The sequence below is a fragment of the Hyperoodon ampullatus genome (assembly GCF_949752795.1).
Source record: "Hyperoodon ampullatus genome assembly, chromosome: 14".
Taxonomy (NCBI): Eukaryota; Metazoa; Chordata; class Mammalia; order Artiodactyla; family Ziphiidae; genus Hyperoodon; species Hyperoodon ampullatus.
In genome coordinates this window covers 18095184-18118866 of record NC_136927.1, presented here as the reverse complement: position 1 = coordinate 18118866, position 23683 = coordinate 18095184, and the positions used below count along the sequence as shown (strand labels likewise).

At 44.1% G+C, this 23683-nt stretch overlaps 1 protein-coding gene across 1 annotated transcript in view; it reads left to right on the top strand.

Annotated features, from left to right (window-relative positions):
* KIZ (kizuna centrosomal protein) overlaps window positions 1-23683 on the top strand; it is a 112896-nt gene that overhangs the window by 78625 nt on the left and 10588 nt on the right. Inside the window, exons 9-12 of the mRNA XM_079719598.1 lie at window positions 5449-5614; window positions 6483-6545; window positions 17590-17694; window positions 21171-21267. Coding sequence (XP_079575724.1) covers window positions 5449-5614; window positions 6483-6545; window positions 17590-17694; window positions 21171-21267 — 431 coding nt within the window. The remainder of the gene's footprint in view (window positions 1-5448; window positions 5615-6482; window positions 6546-17589; window positions 17695-21170; window positions 21268-23683) is intronic.

Here is a 23683-nt window from a genome sequence, read left to right as displayed (position 1 = left end):
ACAGTGAGAGGCCCATGTACCGCAAAAAAAAAAAAAAAATAGAAGCAAGCAGTCAGTTTCTCAAATAGGTTGCGACTGAAAAAATGCACGGCCCTAAAGACTAACGTTAGCAGAATGATGTGGGCAGGGGCAAGCCTTACAGACATGAGAACAAAATGCTTTTCTGGGCTCTAGGACTGTTAGATTCACAAATCGTTTAATGATTAGCATAGTCAAGTGTCTTTGAGTTGTTTTCCTGTATTCGAACAATATATACATTTAGTAAATAGTATGGGTTCAGTGTTTCTCTGTAAATAAAATCTTAAAAGTAGGAGATTTTCAAAATTTAAGAAAGCACTACTAGAAATCACTTGGTTAAGAGTCTAATGAAGCTCAGAAATACTTACTTTGATCTCTTGGGTAAATGGCTAATTAAACAGCCACATGTAAATGATGTTTACCTGTGGGTCCCTTGCTGTCATCTGGAGTCAACCCGTCTCCTGAGTAAATACATCATTAAAGCTGCTGAAATTTGGATTATGTCCCCCTGAGACTAGATAAGATCCACAGCACCCGCATAACCTATTAGGCAATTACATAATTGAGCTGCATGCTTTTAAATCAGGAAAATTTGTAATTATGTGAAAAAAAAATGAGTTGGGTGCTTCATTAAAATACAGAGTACCTTAATACTGCTTTTCTCCCAAGTGAAGCCTGCTTCCACCCAGGGGGACCTCTGCAGGCAAAGCAGCCCAGCCTGCCGGCGTCACTTGCAGAGCAGGTGGGAACGGCCACAGAAACCCCTGCCCCTCTCCTGAAATGAGGGACTGGTGTTCTGTTCTTCTCTCTTAAATACTCGTTCACTGGCTCATATGAATACTTCCCCTTTCTTTTCATTGCTACATGGATGAAATCCCCTTCCTCTCCTATAACTCAGAAAAAACTTAAGTAATGATAACTTGTGTTTCTCTTTAAACACTGAAAAATTACTTCCGGTGTGCAGGAGGAAGGTTGTTGAGGAAGGGTCGGTTAATCTGTGTATGAGGGGAAACATCCATGCTGTCAACATCCGTGGTGTTTCATTCTCTTGTTCTTCTGTGTCTGCATTAACAGCACTGGTTTACATATGGAAGGTAATTTTATTTCATTAAGTGCTTTCACGTTCATTTTCTTTTTGTAGCACCCATTGCAGAAACCGTATTCTTCTAGAGCTAGCATATGTCTTCTTTAAAAAGGTAACAGGGGAAAAAAACAAACTTGGAATATTAAGGTAAACAAAAAGAAGAAAATTGCCTGTTATCCCACTGTCCACATAGAACCCTGTTAACACTGCGGTGTATGGTCTTTAATATTTAACATATTGACAAACGTGGGTTTTACTGTTTGTGTGCACGGCCTCCGTGTTCCCCACTTGTCACAGGTGAACTTCCTTTCATGCCGTCACGTGTTTTACATCCTTTCTAACGGCTGCACAGAGACCCCTGTGTGGCTCTTCCACTGTGTCTTTAACCAGCCTCCTGGTGTTAAACATTTTAAGTTGTTTTTAATTTTTCCTCTAGTAAAAAGGTTTCAAAGAATATCTGAGCAGTTCAGTTTTTACAGATTCCCATGCGGTTTCCTGAGAATGATTTCCTAAATGTAGATCTGTTAGGTCAAAGGGTATGTGCATCTCTCAGGCTTCTGCTCTGCACTGTCAGATCTCACCCTGGAAGGGTCATCACTTACCAGGAATGGATGAAAATATCATTTCTCTGAGCTTTTATGAAACTGGATACTATCAACTTTTTTTTTTTGAGAAGTGCAAAGGGGGTCAAATTGCAGTCACACTTTTCCCTCCACCTATTTGTTAGCCATCTGTATTTCTTCTTTTATATTGGTAATTTGCCAGTTCACATTCTTTGCTCATTTTTCTATTAGGTTAGTAATATTTTTCCTTACTGACTTTTAAGAACTCTTTGTATATGAATTTGTATTATTTGCTACAATATTTTGAGCAGTTTGATTTTCACCTTTCATTTTTCTTAATGGTGTTTGGATACAAAGCCTTTTCCATTAATATCTTCATTTATCTATTTATGCATGTGAATTTCACAATTGATAAGTTTCTAGATGTAAATTGGGTCAGCCTAGATGACTCTTAGGGTTCTAGACCTAGCAAGATCCATATTTAGACAGAACTTTGAGAAAATGAGCCAATTAATCCTAGGTGTCCTGCTGAGCGTAACTCTTAGGACAGTTTTTCTTTCATAAGACCTGAAATATGGAGGTATCACTCTCAGTCATCCTGTAAATAGTGTGTGCCTTGGCACTGAATTTCTAAGCGCCTTCTCCTGGCTCCTGGGAAGGTTAGAAGAGTGAGGGACTGGTTCGTTGGTGTTGACTTAGGCTGCAGACTGCTGAGAACGATGAGGCAGTCTCCAGCACCACCACCACTGCCACCACCACTGGGCTCCAAATGTATGAGAGGAGAGCGAGCCTTTACTACCTAACAAATAAGTTGGAACCCAAGCACGGGCCATTCATAAACACCATCAGAAGGTCCATCTTTGGTGGCATTTTTCAGACAGAGAGCCCCACTTTGCAGAGCCCTTCAGTCACAGGTGGGACGTGCAGGGCAGCTTGCTCACTCTTTTAGCGTTGGTTCTTTCGCGGGTCACACTGCAAACTCCTTCCGTTTGGGGCCTTCCTTAGAAATGCACCTTTTCAAAGATCTGCAAACAGTACATCTTAAGAATGTATCACAGATGTTTTTCCTGACTCTACATAAGTTATTTTTGATGGGTCCTTTGAATGGACCTTCCTACCGTTCCTTGTCTCAGGCTGACTTTTGTTTCTGTCCCATATTGTCATTATTTCCTACTTGTTAGGGACTTAACTTGTGAATTCCTCTGCGGATGACCCGCTGGGCAGATCTACCGCCATCTCTGTTGGCTTCATGGTCCAGCAGAGTCAAACCAACCATTCTCATGCTGTAATTTGACCATCCATCAAAAACGCTCATAGATATAAAATACTCATCTCTGAGAAGTTATCTCTAGAATTAGTAAGAGAAATCCTAGAGATATGAGTGTTAAGTAGTGAAGATAAATGGGATAAAATATACGAAATAAATGAAAACCTGCAGTGTGCCCCACACTTACTCACCATGGTGAAAAAAGAGGGCTCAGTATAGAGCTGGTGGCACTGGTGGTATTCTTAGCAAGCTTACAAGGGCTTGTTAGAAGGATGTTTGCAGTATCATTATAGCACTTTAGTCTGTGTTCTTTTGAAGCCCAGGTGGAACCCAGCTAAAGCAAAAAAAGTTCTTACATGAAAGGGATGTGCAAAACAGTGATGTTGATTGTGTGTCATCAAGGAGGGACTAGTGAGAAGTAATCCGAGTTATTGAAAATCTAGGACAATCTCCATTGTCTGCAAATTCTACAGTATAAAGTGTAGAAAGCCTCAACAGTCCTTTAACAACTTTATTCTTAAACTGTGGGTTAAGACAGTGGCTATTGTGAAGTCACGCCAAGAAATTATTAGTTACAGCTATTGCATAAGATAATATGAGGAAGAAATACATACTTGAGGCCTCTCAAAAGTTTGGATTATTTTAAATATCAGAAAAAGAAAATTATAGTTTTAACTACAGAGATTAAGCCAATTCTTTTTGTTCATCTTCTAAAATGCTTTCTATGTATGCAGAATTATTGGGTGCACAGAATAGGAGCTTACTCTCTGTGGGAACAGACAGACTAGATCAGGATGGGCAGAGATCTTGAAATGAGACATGCTAGGATGGTCCAGAGAGCATCCTGATGGTTGCGAGATGGCAGCTCCTGTCCTTCTGGACAGATTCTAGAAGCAAGTGCAGTGCCGTGGTTTACGTGGGCAGCTGGGACTGGGCACTATGGCAGCCAGTGATGAGAACCAGCCCTGGCCCGAGCTTCAAGGGAGGATGGTACACCTGAACCCCAGTCGGCAGAAACAGGGATCCTGTTCAGTTCACTCCACAGAGTTATCCCAATTGGACTAAAATCCAAGGCCCACTTTATACAAATGTAGGAAAAGCTCCTGGTTACAAGAACTGGACAGACAGGTCTCGGCTGCAAGGCTAACTTGACACCAGGTCTTTTGGCCAAGGAGACTAGAACTCCTTAAGTCCCCTTCAGTCCACCTCTGGCCCCTATGATAAGCCATGGGTCCTGGAGGCCAGCTGGTCCTAAGGCGGGCCAAAGGCAAGAGCCTTGCAGGGATGTCAAGGCTGATGACAGTGGCCTCGGCCAAACTCACAAGGCTCAATCTTCAAGGTTTGGCCTCGGCGATTCTTCACATCCTTTCATGTTGATGACAAGGAAAGAGTATGATCTTCCCCTTTGTTTACTAGATGTTTGCATTGTTACCGTTTCACTCTTGCACAGAAGATGACCAGGGAGCCTCTGCCCAGCTCCCCGTTCCCTTTCACTTGAGGGTCTCAGGTCCATTCCCCACACAGTGGGTCGGACCCTGCCCCATGTTTACTACTGTCATCAGGTACCAGGGGGAGGTCGGTGCCACCACCTAGCGTTCCTCTCCCACCGCTGGGGCAGGCTTCCACTTCCGAGTAGGGGGAGAGAGAGGCTTGTGCTCTGGCCACGGGACAGCGGCACTGACGGCTGTTCAGCTGTGGTCACCAGTATATTTTTATTTCTTGGGGGGGGAGTGCTGACCTGGAAATGCTCTGGCACGAGTGTTAACCTGTCCTAGTAAGTGCCACTTTTTCTCTGCCTCTCACACTGGCTGTGGTAAAATCCCTGCCCACCTCCCTGCCCAGGACACTTCTGGCGATGTCGACAGTTCAGTGCCCTGTGAAAGCAGATAGGCCTGTGGCAGCTGAGTTTCCCCAAGCTCCCCGGCAGGCTTAGTGGCAAAGTACAGAGTGTCTTTATCCTTCATTGAAGGTTATGATTTCCAGTAAGGTTGGCTCTCTTTTTGCTTTAGTGTATCCTCCTCCGCCCTGCAGTTTTTCCACAATCTTCCCATTGAGGGGAAGTTCAGGGGTCATTTCTTGAAGAATGGGGATACCATAAGGTCACATTTTTCCAGATCTCCTTCTTAGTCCAAACCACCTCTGTCCTCACGTGCCTGAAAAACAGGATTCGTGCAATGAAAGAGTAGATCTTGGATAAACCACCCAGGTTAACAGACGTGGTCACGTCTCATATACATACTTCCCAAGTAGAAAAACATTGTATTACATAAGATTCAGTCCTCAAAAAATGTCTTCTTGTGAGTGTAAGTTGTTGTAAAGAATTAAATTACACTTGTAAATAATCAGGTGTTATTTTATCTTGAAGACATTTTAATTTCAATTAAATGTCAGGAGACAAATTAAATCCTAAGTAAAGCTTAACCTAAAATAACATTTGAAGGCTGGGTCTTGAAGACCAAGGGGAATGTGACCACGGCTTGTTTTCATTTCTTTGTGCTTTCTTTTATACACCGTAGGCAACAGCATTATTGAAAAAAGGCCTCACAGGAGAGCATAAGGATAGGTCGGCTGTTCACAGCAGTGAATCATCTTGCAGCTTGCCATCCACTCTGAATGACAGCAGTGGAATGAAGAACGGAAAGCCTGCTCTGTGGCTCAGCAGTGTTCCTACAAGGGAACAAGGTAGCTATTGTTAAGGGTCTGTCCACAGCGAAACTGCGTTCAGAATCAATGTGACACCCTCTTTTTCAAGGTGTGCCCATAAAATAAAGCTTCTAAGGAATACCTGTGATTCAATATGCGTGACATGTTACTTGTTTTATACCACCTTCCAGAAATAGGTGTTTCAAGACTGGGAAACCTAATCGTAGGTCTGCAGTTCTGCTGAATTTCCAATAAAATATGTTTTTGTAAGTTATGAAATCTTAACAAAATTAACAATTGACAGTATATACTTTTTGATCATCCCACAAAGATGAAGATGATTCCATTAAAATGATACCATAAAGCACTGAAGTTTTTGATATCACCTAATAGAATGTACTCAAAATTCTTAAACATTCTTTTTAATTATAATAGAACCTTATAAAAGTCTAAACAGATGATTAAGAATCAATAATTTATGATCCCAAAATTTAATAAGCAATTTTTAGTATCTAGAAATTGTGATTATTTTAGTGTTACTGTTAAGACGTGCCAGTAAACCGCTATAATGGCATTTCCAAGACAGCTGTGAGTTGCTCAGGATATGGTCAGAAGTTGATAATGTGCACAGGACCTGAGGCCCACTTGTGTTAAGCCCCACACAAGTCTGATAGATGTAAGGCTAAATTATTTTGCATGAAAGCAGCATAGAGATACCTTAGCTTTCGAATAGGTTTTCTTTTAGTAACAGTGCATTTCAGATGAGATAAACTAACCAAAAAAAGAAGATGGGGAGACAATGCAAATAAAAGGAATGGCAGTTAAAAAAAACCAAACAGACAAAGGCCTAATCCATCCATATAACCTTGAAATACATTTTTATCCTCATGTGTTCGATTTTTAAAAGTTTCCAGTGGCTGCGGAGACGAGAGCGCAGAAGAAAGCGTGGCAGCGAGGATGCCAGTCACAGGTAAGGTCGTGGCTGCCTGAGGGCCTCAGATTCAGCTTTCTTATGTAACCAGAACATTTCAGGTTGGTGGTTGTGGACTCCACGCAAGAGCAAGTGCATTCCACTACCACGTGCTGTAGCAAGGGATCAATCCTGAGAGCATGAGGTGTGAGCTTAGGTTAACATAAAGGAAGGTAGAAAATAACCCTGTCTGCTGAGTCCTTCAAAATTGTTGCGTGTTTACACGTGTGAGTGTCCCACCCCACCATGAGCCTTTCAGCACCTGGGTCTGTGTGAAAAGGTCAGTCCCCATGGGGAACACCAGTCATTATATGGCCAACTACAGATGTTTCTGATTTCCCTCTTTTCTTTCCTGTAATAATTGAATGTATCATTATACTGTAATAAGAGCAGGAAAAAAAACAGTGCTGGACAAGAAGCTTGCTTGTGCCTCAGTTACAAAGCCCATCTGATCATTTAAAAATTTTAGCAGTAAAGTTTCATTAAGACCTGTTAAGATTTCTGCACATATGTTAGGTTTGTTTAGGTGAAGTCTAAATGTCATTACTTATTTTAGTTTTAGAATATCAACAGCAGCAATTAGTATTCTGAACAGAGTTCTTATTTGTCGTACATCTAAATTTACTAGTACCTTATTTTGTAAAGTGGTGTGCTACTTCATTATAAATTCAAAGGTCTGACTTTAAATATTTATGCAAGTAAATACACCATTGTACCGAGGTACTGAGGCATGCATCTGCATATGTGTTAGTTTTGTTGTTTATAAGCAGAAGAGAATGGTTTCTTTTATGGCAATATGATTCATGACCTGATGATTAATTTTAAACCCATGTATCTAGAATGAACTCTGATTTTGAAAAAGGAGTTTATAGTAGAGCAATTATTGTATATATTCTGCATCAGATAATATTTCACTCCAAAATACAGAGGTTTTCTTTTCTTTTAAACATTTTCCCTGGTGATACGTTTATTGCATTTTTATTCTTCATTTTGAGAAAACTCTGATAGAATTCCTGATTTATTTTTTTATTAGTAGAGTTAATAGAAGTGTAGATGATCCCAAACTGCAGATATCCAAGAAGTCATTTGAATGCTTTCCTTTTGCATCTACCTTTGAGTGCAGGATCTCTAATGACCTCTGAATTTGTTTCAGTTAGAATCCTAAGGGCTTGTTGGGGAGGAACCAGGAAGTGACCTCGTTGCCTGTTCGTCCTCATCTGTTCAGTATGAGTCAGTGACTGTCCCCAGATTAATACAGATGTAGTCTTCCCGTGGGACTTTTTCACTGAGGTACTATTGACATGTAACATTACATCTGTGTCAGGTGCACAAGGTAATGGTTCACTGTTTGTAGACGTTGCAAGATGATCAGAGCAGTCAGCCTCGTTAACCTCCGTCACCACATGTAGTTACAATTGTTTTTCTTGTAATGAGAACTTTTAAGTTTACGCTCTCAGCAACATTCAGATATGCGGTACCACAGTGTTAACTGTAGTCACAGTGCTGTACATTCCATCCCCAGGACTTACTGATTTTATAACCGGAAGTTTGTACCCTTTGACCCCCGTCACCTGTATCACTCACCCCCTACCCCTCCACCAGTAATCTCCAGTCTGTTCTCTGTATATCTCAGAATTTCTTCATAAGAGAGGAGATAGTCAAGTACCAGGGTTTCAAGTCTTTCTTTTCTTCATGTGGGAAGAGGTGTGATGTACCTAGAAGTAATACGGACTATTTGCCATGAAGGTTTTTTTAAAGAAATTGTCATTGATCCATCAGTAGTTCTCAGTTAAAAAAATGCTTTGTGCCTGTTATAGGCCAAAGAAGTAGGCATATAAAATAACCTGGGGGATGTGAAAAAAGCTTTCCGAAGCATTTTCTCAGTGGGAGCCTTGCCGTTCTGCGCCCTGCCACCACACCCCTCCTCCTCGGCACGTCCCTGCAAGTTCCTGCTTGTGCATCTCTGCTTTGCATATTCCATGGTCTCTGCATCTGTCGTTGCAGCTGCTTTGATCTCCAAGTTCTTGACCTTCATCTCTTTACTAAATGTTTGTGTCTTTTGCCATGATTATTTGGAGATTTGACCTTTGGTGAAGTAAGGCAGATGTATCGTTTGATTTAAGATAATAGAGGCCACCTCCTCCTTTGTAATAGTTCTGTTGAGGCTCTCCTGTCTGTATGGGCCACAGTCCTTCTGGAATATTCCAAAGATAAGGAACATTTGCGAGGCTGCCCACTGGGAGTTGAGGAGATGTGGTGGTGGATCCTGGGCTTTGGCATCAGCCGTTGTTGCCAGCTCTTTACTTCCGGCTCTGTTTCTTCACCCGTCTGAGCCCCTGACCTGGGCTACTTTAGTGTAACTAAACCCTGGTGATGTCAGGATTGAAAGTGACTTGTTAAAGCTGCTTCCTGCCAGCAGGTTACAGTAGTAACTTTGGACAGTTCGGAAGTGCTCATCCTCAGTGTGGGTGCTTCTGTGTGATTCTGCTTTATAGCCATCTCCCAAGGGATATGGTAGGGAGAGGCCACGGGGAAATCAGGGTCCGGCACAGGAGACTGGGCAGAAGCTCTGAAGTTACACCGTTTTCAGAATGATGAGGGTCCTGGGAAAGTTTAACCTGAGAAGGGCACAAAAGCTATCCTTAAATATTTGCGGGGCTGCCAGATTTACCGAACATAGTCATAGAGTGTAGCTCGGGGGCCCTGTTAGTGTTGCAGTGAAGGAATCCACACTCAGTAACGGCAGAACTCTCTAGCTTTTTTAGTCGGGTGTCTTCCATGCATGAACTTCTGTGCCAGGGCTTGAATCGTGGCAGGAACCTGCTCTCTAGAGGGGCTCCGTGGAAGGGTTCTTGCTTCTGGGAGCACTGACATTGCTTCTAATGCTAAGCCTGTGATTCTCATTCCGTAGTGAAGGGATCAAATGAGCTGACGTTCTCATTCATTTCCCTTCTTATTGCTTATCCCCACCACTTAAAAGAGTTTGCTGTCACTCTGAAGGCATTGGCCTTGTTGGTCACCGTCATGGGGAATGTGAGTTTCACACTAGTTGCTGTCATCTGTGCGGAGATTTATGTACACACCCTCCTGCACACACACCCACGCCCACAACCACAGCCTGTGATCTGCTTGTTAACACAGGCTACCTCTTCCTTTAGTCTGGTTGTTCACACTAAAGAATCCAGGTCAAAATCAAAGATTAATGTGATTATCTATGAGTGTGTGGTTTTCTTTATTTAAGAATAATACATAATTTGCATATATGTTACACCTTTCCTTGGGCTGAGTCCAGGGAATACCAGGGACAGCCAAAGACCAGGTCCCTGCCCTCCTAAGCCTCCATCGTCTCAGGAGCCCTGCAGGTAAGCAAATCGTTCTACAGATGGTCCGGCATATTTGGAAAGATTGAGAGCCCTGTTCAGGGCCATACAGCCAGTGTGTCAGATCTTGAGTCACACTCAAATTTCAGGAATTAAGCCCTGAAGTCAGATCTTGAATCACACTCAAATTTCAGGAATTAAGCCCTGAAGTCCTTGCATCCCACCACGCAGCCTCTTTTGATTTATAAGAGAGGCGCCTGCATCAGGGCGTCTGGACCAGTTAAACATCGGTTTGTATCTTAACAAAAGATGAGCCCTGCAAGGACAATTTTGAGAGTGATGATGAGCAAAGCCTGGAGAGGTGGGCAGCTCTTGAGGATTTCTGAGTGTGGACTGTCCTGGGGTGGCCCTTGTAAAGCGGAGTGAGTCTGTACCCCTAGGTGAGCCTGAGACCACGAGCGGGTACAGCACAGTCAGGTCAGTGTTTCCCTGGAGCACTTAGGCCAGAATTGAAGCCATGCTTGTCTAGATTATGAGAGAAAGTCTCCCTCTGAACTACTCATACCCCCAAAGTAAAATTTCCCACGTTGGTAATTTTATTGGTATTTATACTAAATTTACCTTTGAGGACTTGGTGAGTTTTAATTTTAGTAAATGATGCAGCTTATGCTAAATGTCATAAAAGCCCAGCCCCAACACAGTATCTGGCACACAATGGGCACTCATTTCATCAAACGAATGAATAAAAATGAAAGTACTAAGGAGTTTCCTTCAGCGCTTGTTGATTTAGGCCAGAACACCATCCCTTTCCATCAGTCACTCCACCAGTACTTTCCCACCCACGTGCCCATCCTGGCAAAACTCATCTCCTTAAGCTCCATGTGAAAAGGGCTCTCAGCTTTTATCTCAAGAGGATTAAGCCTCTAAGAATGTCCATTCAGCCTCTCATTCTTTTGACACCAATTCTCTTGGTCAAGCTGTGTTGAAAGTGGTTGCCTGACTGTGCCATTTCTCACTGATACTCTTTGGCAAGCTGAAATATTCCAGGTCAGACTGAGGTGCGTCCATTTAGAAGCTCTGTGGGAGGTCAGCCTAGATTTGCAGGGTGCTCCTGGGGCTGTGGGCAGGGCTTCCCCAAACATCATGGCTTGAGTTTTGCATCAGATTGGGAAAAGGCTGGAAATACATGATGGCCGCGTTGTCACCAGTGGCTAGATTTATCCTGGGAGAGAAAACTGCAGTGACAACTGAGGACTGCGGAGTCCAGTGGCAAAGTACTTCTACTCCTGAGGCTTTCCTGAGACTGCGCCTCACCAGTTCTGTCATGGGAATGCACAGTCAGGTCAGGATGCCTTACCTGCTGTGCCTGGGGAAGGGAGCCCAGGGAAGCACCGTGTGCTACTGGGTTGGCCCTGGCCCCGTCTCTGTGGCAGGGGTCCAGCTGCTCATGACAGCAGAGAACTTCTCACTCAGGACGTTGCAGGCTGGTGGTGCCTGTTTAACGTGGTCATGGAAGAATGGAAGGCACCTTTCTGAAGAGCTCTTGATTGGGTGCTTTCAAGGAAATGAACTCAGAAGTGCCTGAGAAATTCTCCTCAGTGGTTGCACAGCAGAATCCCGTGTGGAGCTTTAAAACAGACCCACACCCCAGCCACACCCTGGACTGGGTGCCCCAGAACCTCCAGGCCTGAGCCCCAGGCATCAGTCTTGTGTAACACACCAGGTGACTCCCCAGGTTTGAGAACCATGGAGCAGGGGATCTCAAAGCCGAAAGAGCCCTTATAGGTCATAGTGTGAAACACCCTTATTTTATGCAAGAGACTTGAGTGGAGAGAGGGGAGAGGTTGGGCTTTAGATATTTCAGTACAATCAGGGGTCAGGGAGGGTGTGATTTCCCTAGGGCTGCTGTGGCAAAGTGCCACGAGCTTAGAACCACAGAAATGTTTTCTCTCACAGTTGTGGGTGCTAGAAGTCCAAAATCAAAGTGGCAGCAGGGCCCTCTGAAGGCTCCCAGGAGCATCCTTCCTGGCCTGCGGCAGCCTCTGGTGGCTCCTGGTTTGTGGCAGCGTGACTCCAGTCGCCGCCACCTTTGTCTCTGTGTCCTCTTCCCAGCAGGACAGCAGTCATTGGATTTAGAGCCCAGTGTAAATCCAGGATGAGTTCATCTTGAGATCCTTAGCTAATTACATCTGCAAAGATCCTGTTTACAGATAAGGTCACATGCTGAGGTTCCGGATGGTTGTGAATTTGGGGGAAACACTAGTCAACCCGGTACAGGGGGTGGGGAGGGATTTCTTCATATTTCACACTGCCAGCTTCTGGTTCATTGTGTACAGTGGTTGTTCCTGGCCCTACTATAGATGATGATGATGAGGAGGAGGAGAATATTACTGTCTTTATTTCCAAATCTTCTCATTTTATAAATCATTGAGTACAAATTGCTAGAAAGTTGCTTTTAAAGACTATTTAACTATGCCATTAAGATACAGCTTCCTGATCAAAATTACTCAAAAGTTAAAGATTCCATGACCTTGAGAGTTGAAAATTCACCTCCCATGGCTGAGCAGTGTTACATGGTTACGAATTTTCATGTGAAGTAGTATCAGCAAAACTGTTTCAGTTCAGTTTTTGAACGTTCATTAAAGGTCAGTTACAAGCCTGGCACTTATTTTCAGGTGTAATTGTTGAATCGCCCCATAGAAATTCAGAATGTGATGGAAACATCTATTTCCTGAAGCATCTCCAGGCAGCTCATCTGAACAGGGAGCTTTTCCCTTCTCCGTGCATCTGCCCTCCCTGTGTGAGGACAGAGGAAACCTGGACAAGAGGCTCCCAGGCCCAGGATTGCTGGTAGAGTGGTGGTTACCGCGGAAAGTCTAGATATGAAAAGTAATTCTGGTTATGGAGTCAACCTGTGTGCCTCTCACGTTCACCTAGACGTGTGGCTCTTTTTGTTTTTTGTAATTTATTTATTTTTGGCTGCATCGGATCTTTGTTGCTGCGCGCGGGCTTTCTCTAGTTGCAGTGCGCAGGCTTCTCATTGCGGTGGCTTCTCGTGTTGTGGAGCACGGGCTCTAGGCGCGTGGGCTTCAGTAGTTGTGGCTCGCGGGCTCAGTAGCTGTGGCGCACGGGCTTAGTTGCTCTGCCGCATGTGGGATCTTCCCAGATCAGGGATCGAACCCATGTCCCCTGCATTGGCAGGTGGATTCTTAACCACTGCGCTACCAGGGAAGTCCCGTGTGGCCTTTTTTTTTTTTTTAATTCCTAAGCATAGATGAGTTTTCTGTATTTTCAGAATTGTGAAAGCACCCTTAGCCTAATAGTTTCTTGTTTTAATTTGAGTAGGTTGCTAGACAAGTGATTTCTGGGTTTTAAGTAATAGTATTTACCTTTAGAATTAATTTTAGAGTTACATCCCACAATTTTTGTTTTATTTTGCAAAGACAACTGGGTTTGCTCCATCAGCAACACATCTAGTGCGGTGTGAATGAAAAAGTGGCATGGGTGCAGAAATAGATGAAAAGCATTAGCCCTGGGAAACTCGTGGGCAGAAACTATTTTTCGAATTTAAGTTTAGAATTTCTACAAGCTTCCTACAGGAATCAGTTATCCTTCCTGACTCAGAGATGCCCAGTTCTTTGTCAGTTCAGGGTTGCTTTTCTAGCTGTAGTATGGCATTGTTTGCATCTCCTTTTGTTATTCCCTCTCTTCTTTTCTTCACCAGGGATTTCTGCGAAGGCCAGGCCAGCCAGGCCGAGCCTCTGCCTTGGAGACGGAGACACCCCTCAGAGGCGGGGGAACCACGTGTTTATCTGGCTCTTGTAATGGGTTGTTAAAAGCACTTGTTCGCCAGATATTTTCTTTTTCTTTTTATTTGGTAGATTTAGAAGTATTTTAGCAGGTGTACATTTGCATATAAAAGAGAATGAAAGATAAGAAGTTGAGGCTTTTTCTTTCTCTCCTCAGCATCATCCCTCTCTTGCCTCCCTTTATTCAGCACATTTTCATTTTCTTTCTCTGTTCCCATTTTCTAGACAAAATGCGTATCAAAAAGAAAAAAACAACCTCGGTGATCCGTCACCCCTTGGCAGGAAGATAGGTGATGGGGTTCAGCCAGCTTGTGTAACAGAGTAAGGAAAAATATATTTCTCTCGTTGTGTCGTCAGTCTGGAATTGATAGCTAAGGGTAGATTTTCACCCCTGGACCCCTTGCCTTATTTTGTATTTTCAGCCGCAATAGTTTCTACTTTTGAAACTCAGTCTTGACGCAGCTTTGAGTGTGTAATGGAAGCCTGACTGAGCAGCCCAGAGCTGGAAGCTTGCGCCTGCGTGTACACTACTTCTGTGTGTGCCAGAGCATCTAGTTGAAAGTCATTGTATTCTTAGAAATGCTTGTTTTATCTAATTGTTGGCACTACTCGGTTTTTTTCTGAGGGTTTGACTTCTCTGGAGTTCTGAGTCGCAGGCTACAAAGTGAAGCCTTAAGGGGCCACCCAGTCCTCGAATTTGCAGACTTACGGTGTCCCTGCTGTTAAGACTCGGGTCTTTTCACCTTGGAAATATTGAGATACGACCCTCCTCCCGACCTTGTTTACAGCAGGCCAACTGGAACCTCCAGCTTTGTTCCTTTCGCTCCTCTGTCTGTTCACTCATTCATTTAACAACTGAATTTGCAGGGCTGCACCGTGCGGCTTTCAGCCACTTGATTCCTCACTGTCCTTCTTCCTTCCAGAAAAGCCTGGGCCTGAGGTGCCACAGACTTCAACTCTGTGGCTTTGCTTTATGCCGTTGGTGTCCTGGCCAAGTCTTCTAGGCTGTTCCAGGAGAATGTCTGAATTGTTTGAGCAAAAAGTATACTCTTGCTTCCAAAATTTCTGGAATCTGGTCCGTTTGATACAGACAGCGTCCTAGCAATCTCCAGACAGCTGTTGCAGTCTCCTTGATCCTATGTCCCGGGCTATGTCAGCTCTTTTAGCGGAGAAAGCTATCCTTAACATCTAGCTTGTATCCCTTGGCTGAAGTTTTCCTCTTGAGTGTTCTTGTGCCACATTCAGTGAACACAGAAAAAATTGCTCACCGCCGTCTAGTTTCAAGGTTGCAAGTATGTTCTGTGTGGCCTGTGCAGTGTTTTAATTTTTTTTAAAGCCAGAAGTCTGGCAAGACTAGGCCCACTTTCCCGGCTGGCAGCAGTCGGCCGTGGCCACAGAACAGCTGTCCCCTCCGGACAGGGCGTGAGCTCTCCCGCCGGCCTGCGGAGCCCGCCCCTCCCACCGCTCCCATCTGGCCAGAATCACATGTGTGGTCCTGCCGGGCCCCAGAGAGTGTCTGCACTGACAGTCCTGCCCTTTCCTCTGCTGCAGAATCTGTGTACTTGAACCCCTCTTCCCTTGTTTCTACACAGGCTGTGTAGCCTGTAACCTCTCCTGATCATTTTTTTAACCAAACCTTGATTTTGTTTTTCCTTTCTGGGTCATCTCTCAGTTCTTCGTCTGCTGTTTTGTGCAGCTCTTCTGCTAAAGTAACAGTGAATAAGGGTATCAGGTGCCGTGGGAGAACGACTCCAGTCCTGAGTGTCTGCTCCAACCCCTCCGGCTGCTTTGGGGTCGCTGGTCCTGCCTCAGTTAGTGTTTATTCCTCCAAGGGAGTGCACGTAATCCTTTCACCTTTTAAACCTCACTCTGCGCTGAAACCATTAGAGGAAGCATGCACTGGAGGTGGGGGAAGGCGATGTGCCCGGCGGTCCTCAGCTGGATCGTGCCAACCCTTGATTACTCGGGTCAGGGCCGCCACATCCCACATAAAAACTGTCCGGACGGCCGCCAGTGACTGTGCTTGGAGAAGGAGCACAGGAGGTTTAAGGATCAAGCGCCCGTGAGGAGCCGGGCGTGGGAAGGGGGTGGGGTCTGGCTGCGTGGGCGGGAGAGATGAGCTTTCTCCCTCCAAACTGTTGTACCGTTGAAAGCAGACTGAGGCAGCCTGGACGGGCAGCCCAGTGAGAGAGTCCGAGTCCTTCGAGAAGGACGGGCAGGCCCCAGTATGGGAGACATGTGGAGCTGATTTCTGAGCACTAGGATGGCCCCTGGGCTGGGGTGACTAGCTGCCCGGTCCTCCCTTCCAGGCTCACACCAGAGATGAGATACATTCCGTCTTGTATTTGGACAGAATACTTAATCCCCCACCCCCAATCTGAAATCACCTGATATTTTGCACAAAACCTGATATTTTGCACAAAAATCCTGTCCTGAAAATAAATAGCACACGTTTTCCTGGTTTCTGAGAAGCCTGAGAGCTGGCTTACTGGAGTCAAATGATTTCCCTTCAGACGGTAGACAGCAGAGCCCAGCTCCAGCTTCCAGCCACCAGAAGCCTTTGTTCATCAAGAAGCTGCTCTCCTTTCTCTTTCTCTCCCCTCTTTCCCCGCTTCCTTCCTTCATTTCTCTTTAAAAAATTTCTTTCTATCTTTTGCCATCTTTTCCTTGACCAAATAAGTTTCACTGAATGCAGAAATAGCACATGGTCATTAAAATCTGGACTTGTATCCTAAAAGCTGAAAATCTTTTTGGCTGATCTTTCTAAAATGAAAACAAAACAGCATTTTCATGTTTTACAGTGATTCTTTACCTATTTAGAATTCAGACACTCCACCTTTGATTTTATTAATACCTTACCCCCTGATTACCTGACAATGAATCTGAGGTGACAGGTTGTTAGGATTAATCGGAGACTGTTATGATGCACTCCTGTCGGAGCCACCCTGGGACAGTGGGACTAACCTACAGCAAGAAACACTTTCTATCCCAGGCCACTTCCCCCCCCACACACAGATGTTACACAAAACAGTACTTTCCCCTCGTGCATGTACTGCATCTGGTGTTTTCTTTATTAAAGTTTTCAAACTATCGATGCTAGTTCCAGTGGACACTGATTTCACAATCCAGCAATGTTAAAAAATGTTGCCTTAGGATTTATTATTTTCAGAGTTAAGAGTCCCTGATCTGTGCATATTTTAATTACATAGCATTTACTACTCAAAAATATGATGCTCATTTTAAATACTTATTTTTTATCTTGACTGATTCTCAGTAGGGCAGGGTAAGTTACATTTTTCTCCTTCAGCATGATGGTAGCTTTAACCAGTAATAACGGGCCGTGTAGTTCAGTTCTTAAACTGAACCAGCAAGCACAGGAATGCAGCCGATGGCCAGCCCCTGGAGCTGACACGGGAATCCTTTAGTTAGTGGCCATGTTGAGAGTGTGGCCATGGGTGCTGTTTTGCTGTGTCTCTGCTAAAACTCTAACTCTGCATCCTCCGCTTTGCCCAGGAGTCCTTGAGACCTGAGGCAATGGGGAAGCTTGTGTCACTCAGGTCCTTCACGGGACCCTTATTTAGTATTCTTCCCAACAGTCTTCCCCACTTTAACTTAGAGCAGGGCTAAGGGCTCTGTCGATTGTTTCCTTTGACACGTAAAAGTTTTTAAGTTTGCTGTAGTCCTGTTTGTCTTTATTTTGTTGAGTGTGCTTTTGGTGTTGTATCCAAGAAATCACTGCCAAATCTGATATCCTAAAGCTTTTCTCCTGCGTTTTCTGCTAGAAACTTAATAGTTTTAGGTCTTATATTTAAGTCTTTAATCCTTTATGAGTTATTTTTGTGTATGATGTAAGGGCCCAACTTCATTCTTTTTCCTGTGGGTATCTTGTTACCTGGGACTTTTTCTCATATACAGAAACGAAAGCCTACCAGATGCTGAAACAGTCTACCCTTCAGGGCAGTGCACACCAAGCTGAAGACGGATTCCAGAAGGCCGAGGCCTCTGCATCACAGCTCTCAGGTAAGCAGGGCGGACAAGCCATAATCTGGGAGACCCAGGGCTACGGCCAGGGCTGTGTGCAGGGAAGTGTTATGATGCGCTGCTGTCAGAGGTTTCTGGAGTTTGCTTTGTAACAAGTTGTCACCATCTCAAAAGGAGCCGGTACTTTTCGAGTCCTTAATGAACAGGAGTTTGGAAGAAGCTTCCCTCCAGGATGTGTGCTGGCGATGGCCTTAAAGGCCCTTGGGTTCTGCCTGATGTGTCACAATGGTACCTTGTCGCTAAGCACCACAGACACCCCAAATTCTTTCCCTTCCCACCTCTTCCCAGTTTGTTAATCAGCAGTGGGGAGTGTCATCTGGGTTACCTCCCTTGCCTGAATGATGGGAGATTTGGGGTTCTTCAAATGAAAAGACTGTAAATCCCAGTAAGAGCTCAATTTTAAGCTTAAATGTAGTTCCTTCAATTTAGGATTTTTGTTTTAATCGTAATCTTCTTAGTTTTCTTATACGTTATTATTGTATTTTTATTATTTTTCAGTGGTTTTTACTTTATTACACTTTTTTCTTTTTTTTTTTTTTTTTTTGGTATAAGTCACCTCAACTCCCTTTGTGAAAGTAAATGGATTAATAACAGAAGGAAGTATACTTTAATGACTTGCTTTTTTTGGGGGTGGGGTGCTATGCTGCATAGCTTGCAGGATCTTAGTTCCCCGAACAGGGATCAAACCCAGGCCCACGGCAGTGAAAGCACCGGGTCCTAACCACTGGACTGTCAGGGAACTCCCTCTAATTTTTTTATTATTATTATTGATTAATTAATTTATTTTTGGCTGTGTTGGGTCTTTGTTGCTGCACGCGGACTTTCTCTAGTTGCGGCGAGCGGGGGCTACTCTTCATTGCAGTGTGCGGGCTTCTCATCGCAGTGGCTTCTCTTTGTTGTGGAACACGGGCTCTAGGAGCGTGGGCTTCAGTAGTTTTGGCTCGCAGGCTCAGTAGTTGTGGCGCACGGACTTAGTTGCTCTGCGGCATGTGGGATCTTCCCGGATCAGGGCTTGAACCCGTGTCCCCTGCGTTGGCAGGAGGATTCTTAACCACTGCGCCACCAGGGAAGTCCCCGCTCTAATTTTTATATAAACCACCATGCTGGGATTTCACCTATCAGAATGAATTTCTCCTATCAGAATGAATTTCACCTATCAGAATGATTTCACCTATCAGAATGATTTCTTAATACCACATAATTCCCAGTCCATATTCAGATTTCTCAATTGTCTCAAAGATGTCTTCATCAGACAGACATTTTTTTGAGGGAGATATTTATGGTACATCAGACTTAGCTGTCTGTCTTTGGAGAACTATTTCCTAGATAATATTAGTGTTAGAATTAGTTACTGCAAAATTCAGTTATTTTGGCTGTTGTGAGGATTCAGTGAGCCAGTGCAGGTTAAATGCCCAGCACAGTGCCTGGTAGAGAAAAGCCCCCGGGGAGGGCTGGCCATGTTGGTGGTGGTGGTGATTTGAACTCGGCAAACATGAGACATTGTAGTTTGTTGAGGTATAAACAGGCCTCTTCCCCAATGGAGGTCTGCATCACTCTAGAAAGGTACAGCTCTTGTGAGCCCTTCACTGTTTTTTTGTTTTTAATTTATTTTTTTATATATTTATTTTTGGCTGCATTGGGTCTTTATTGCTGCACGCGGACTTTCTCTAGTTGCAGCAAGTGGGGGCCATTCTTCGTTGCAGTGCATGGGCTTCTCATCGCAGTGGCTTCTCTTGTTGCGGAGCACGGGCTCTAGGCACACGGGCTTCAGTAGTTGTGGTGCACGGGCTTAGTTGCTCCACGGCATGTGGGATCTTCCCAGACCAGGGCTCGAACCCGTGTACCCTGCATTGGCAGGCGGATTCTTAACCACTGCGCCACCAGGGAAGCCCTATCCACTGTTTGCTTTTCATCACTATCTTCACATTTCAATCACAGAACCAGAATCCAGAGGGATCTCAGAAAGTATTTATCCAACCCCCTCATTTTACAAATTACCCAAGAGAGTAATGCCTCTTTTGGAGCATTACAACCCATTAGCAGGCATACATGGTTTGGAAGGTGACTCTACAGATGTGATTTTGGTAAGTATATTTTGGATGGCTAATAGGACAGGCTCAAACAATGAGTAAATTTGACATAAGTTGTAGTCCCTTGGATGTGTATCAAAAATTATAGTACTATTAATATGCTAATGATTAGCATACGAGTTTGTTCATATGACGTGATCCACACAACACGGGTTGTACAGCCAAGCACCCCTCGATTCGGTTCCCTTCCTCCACACTCAAAATCATACCGTGTGCTTTGTAAGACATTGGGATCCTCGAGCTGCTCCTGGTAGTGCTGGATGGCATTGGAGGTAGATGCTGGCTCTGGAGTTTATTGTGCATTTGGTCACGCATCACATTTTCATTCTCGCCCTCACCCTGACCCTAGGGACTTTTCTGAGCTCCCAAGAGAAGCAGGCGGTGGGTGGGAGAGCCACATGCCCAGTGTGGAACGTCACACACTGAACGCAGAGCCACCCCAGATGTAACCATGGATGAGGAGGCACGTGGCTCATCGGTGTCAGGCGCCAGATCTCTGTCTCCACACCTGTCTCTAAGGAAGCCACTTTGTTTTCATGTCTGAAAAGACCTGGTCCCGTTAAGCGGGTGCAGACCCTCTAGGGGCCGAACATGGACACATTGTTAAGAGAAGCACTTTGCTTCAGAGGTTACGAGCAGGCACACAGATTACAGGTTAGGAATGCAGCAGGTGCCTTTCGAGGCGATGCTTATGCACCCTCTATCCGCAATCTTGTTTGACTGCCAGTTAAGAATCAGACTTGTAGCGGAAACATCCAAGGTGAGGACGCCCAGGAGGCAGAGGTCAGGGATCGCCCTGCAAGCTGGGAGCACTGTGGGGTGGTCTGGTTCCCCAGGCTCCAGGGAAAGGGGGTGGACTGTGCATCTCCCCCATCACCCTTTTCAGGCTAGTTAACGAGTAGCCTCGATGGTTTTCAGTGGACGTTCATTCTCCTCCACGAGAGGGAAAAAGAGAGAATTTGGCAGAGGGGATTAAAGGCGGGTGGGCAGTAATGTCATCCAGAGGTGTCAGTTGCTTCTGAGACTGGTTCCGAGTTCCCGTTAGCTCGGTGAGCCAGCGCTGCCCCCGTGTTACAACAACTCGAATTATCCAGAGCTTAATGCCACGGTGGAGACCCATGTTCTCACACATGAATCATGGCCTTTAAAATGGTGCCCTTTGAATGCTTTTACTTTTTACGTACTCTGTGTAACTCTCACGGGAAGCCACCCCCTTCCTTTCCGTGTCATTCCCTGCCTCAGAAGCCCCTCGCTTTCTGTGAACAGCTCTTCCTCTGTTGATGTTTGTTTTACAAGTTATCGTGAGGCCGCTTCTGCATTCACTGCGATGGCCACGCTCACTCTCCACGCTTGTGCTTGTCACAGGTTTGAATATTGGCAGCGGTACATTCAAGACAAAGACAACTCACAAGATCTCTTCAGAAGCGAGTTTTTCGTCTAGCGAAGGCAGTCCTTTGTCAAGGTAAAGTCCCGCAAGCCTTTCTGAATAGCGGCAGCAAGACGGGAAATGTCACTCCTCGGGGAATTAAACTCTGGCTGCAGATGATTTTGCTCTGTGACTTGATGGAAGGTTATGGTTTGGGTTTTTGTTTATCTGAAATGACAGTGGAAACTTTAGTCTACCTTTGAAAATATTTGCACCAGAGCCAAGTATTGTTTTGCAGCTGTTGTTTCCTTGGTTTAAGACTCAATTGACACCTCAGTGAACCACAAATTAGCGTCTACAGCTGCTCGCAGTAGGGCTGCTTAGAAACCACACAATGGAGGGTGTCGGAGAGGGCAGAGAGAAAGAGCCAGGCCTTAAAAGAAATAAAGTGGCCTGTTTCTTCTTTCTGAGACCGCGGAGATATATACAAGCAATTGCTGGATATTTGTTTTTGTATTCCTCTTTTTTACCAAGTATTTGGGCTGGACTATTCTTTCCCTTTCTGATACCTTCTTGCTTATTTTCAAATGTGAAAATTTATCTTTTCACATTTGTTAAACTGTAGCACTCCTTGTAAGTTTTTGGAGCGGTGATAAGTGAGTCGTGTGCTAGGTTTGTCATCAACATAAAATACTAATCGTGCAATGGCATTGAGTCACTTAGGAAGAATTTGTGGATGGGAGTAGAAGCAGTTGTCTGATACATACCTACCTTTCCGCTTTGGGCTAAATAGCATTTAAAACAACACAAGTTAGCCTTTTGTAATAACATTTCCCCTCAAAAGATGTCCTGTGGATGATTGCATTACATTCGAATTAACTGCTCGCCCTGATGAAATTTTAAAACAGAAACTTTACGTTTGTAATGTCCCGTAAGATAAAATTATTTGTTCAGAAATGTGGTATTTTTACAGTGAAAAAAAATCTCATTTTCATTTCTATTTTGAAAAATACTACAGTATTTTTAGGACCTGGGATATATTTAAATGAGATTGGTTTTCTGATATTAAGTTCTTACTTTTAGAAACCTGGTGTGTTCAATTTTAGGGAATCACTCTTTTAATTTTTAGAAATTATTACCTTTAATATCTTTCATCTCTGTTTTTGAAGGAAGTGAGAGATAATGAATTATGGGACCGGAAGAGTGTTAAAGTATTATATTTTTATGATTATATTATAAATTTAAGTTCTAGCTCTCCTGAAATAAATTTTAAAAGATAATAAATTCTACAGGTAGCTTTTAGGGTTTAATGTCACCATTTGGCTTAATAATACTTCCCTTTAGGTTTTCAAGATTGTTAGAAGTGTTTATTTTCTTTATATTTTAGAGGCACTAAAAAAACCAATTCTTCTTAAGCTTTTATTTATATATATATGTGTGTGTGTGTATATATATTCTTGGAGTAATGTTTAAACACGTTTAGAAAGCAGTCGGATTCTGTAGAATATTTTCTCAGTCTGATCATTTGACATTTCACATCTTGCATCTATATTTCATTACAAAATCAAACTCGTTTCCCTTTCAGTTTTTTGTGTTTTTTTTTTGCACTACGCGGGCCTCTCACCGTTGTGGCCTCTCCCGTTGCGGAGCACAGGCTCCGGACGCGCAGGCCCGGCAGCCATGGCTCACGGGCCCAGCCGCTCCGCAGCATGTGGGATCTTCCCGGACCGGGGCACGAACCCGTGTCCCCTGCATCGGCAGGCGGACTCTCAACCACTGCGCCACCAAGGAAGCCCTCCCTTTCAGTTTTAGGCAGGAGCCTTTTGTTGTTACTGTTGCTTCTGCATGAAATTAATTTCCTAAATTATAAGTAATCACATCATCCCCTTTCCGGGAAAAAAAAAAAAAAAAAAAAGAGGCCTTCAAGGCACCCTTGGTTCTCGACAGTCGATAATAATCCAGAGATGAAAATTCTGGGCATGGAGTGTGTGGGTTTGGCGCGCTGTTTGCCACGGTTGGTTCTTGTGCTGGGTTTGGTGCTCATACGCCGCCTTAGGCTTTTGAGAGCCCCGGGCTCGCTGTTTGTGCCTGGATTCACTGAAATTTCTTAGAGGCTTACATTTAAGGATCCCACTTACTGCAGTCACTCCTCGTGCTTTATTGCTTTTACAAGTGGTCTCGAAACCCGGTACTTGAGAATAAACGTAACAGTGCAGTGCTGCTGTAGCACTTTTAAAAATTCTTCTTTGCTCTATTTTGTCAGTGAGCTGATGAGCAACCTCAAAAAAAAAAAAAAAAAGACCCTGCTGGACCTTAAAAAAAAAAAAAATGGCTTCCTCTGATGTCCTAGAGACAATAATTATGATGTGCTAGTTAAGCCCAAACTACAGCTGAGGGATTTTACTTTAAAGCAGGGGCTTGGGCGCAAAAATGCATTTATAGCTCTTTGTCTGCACCTCATTATGTGTGGGCCTGATTCATTAAGTAATTGGTTTGCAGTTGTTTACATGAG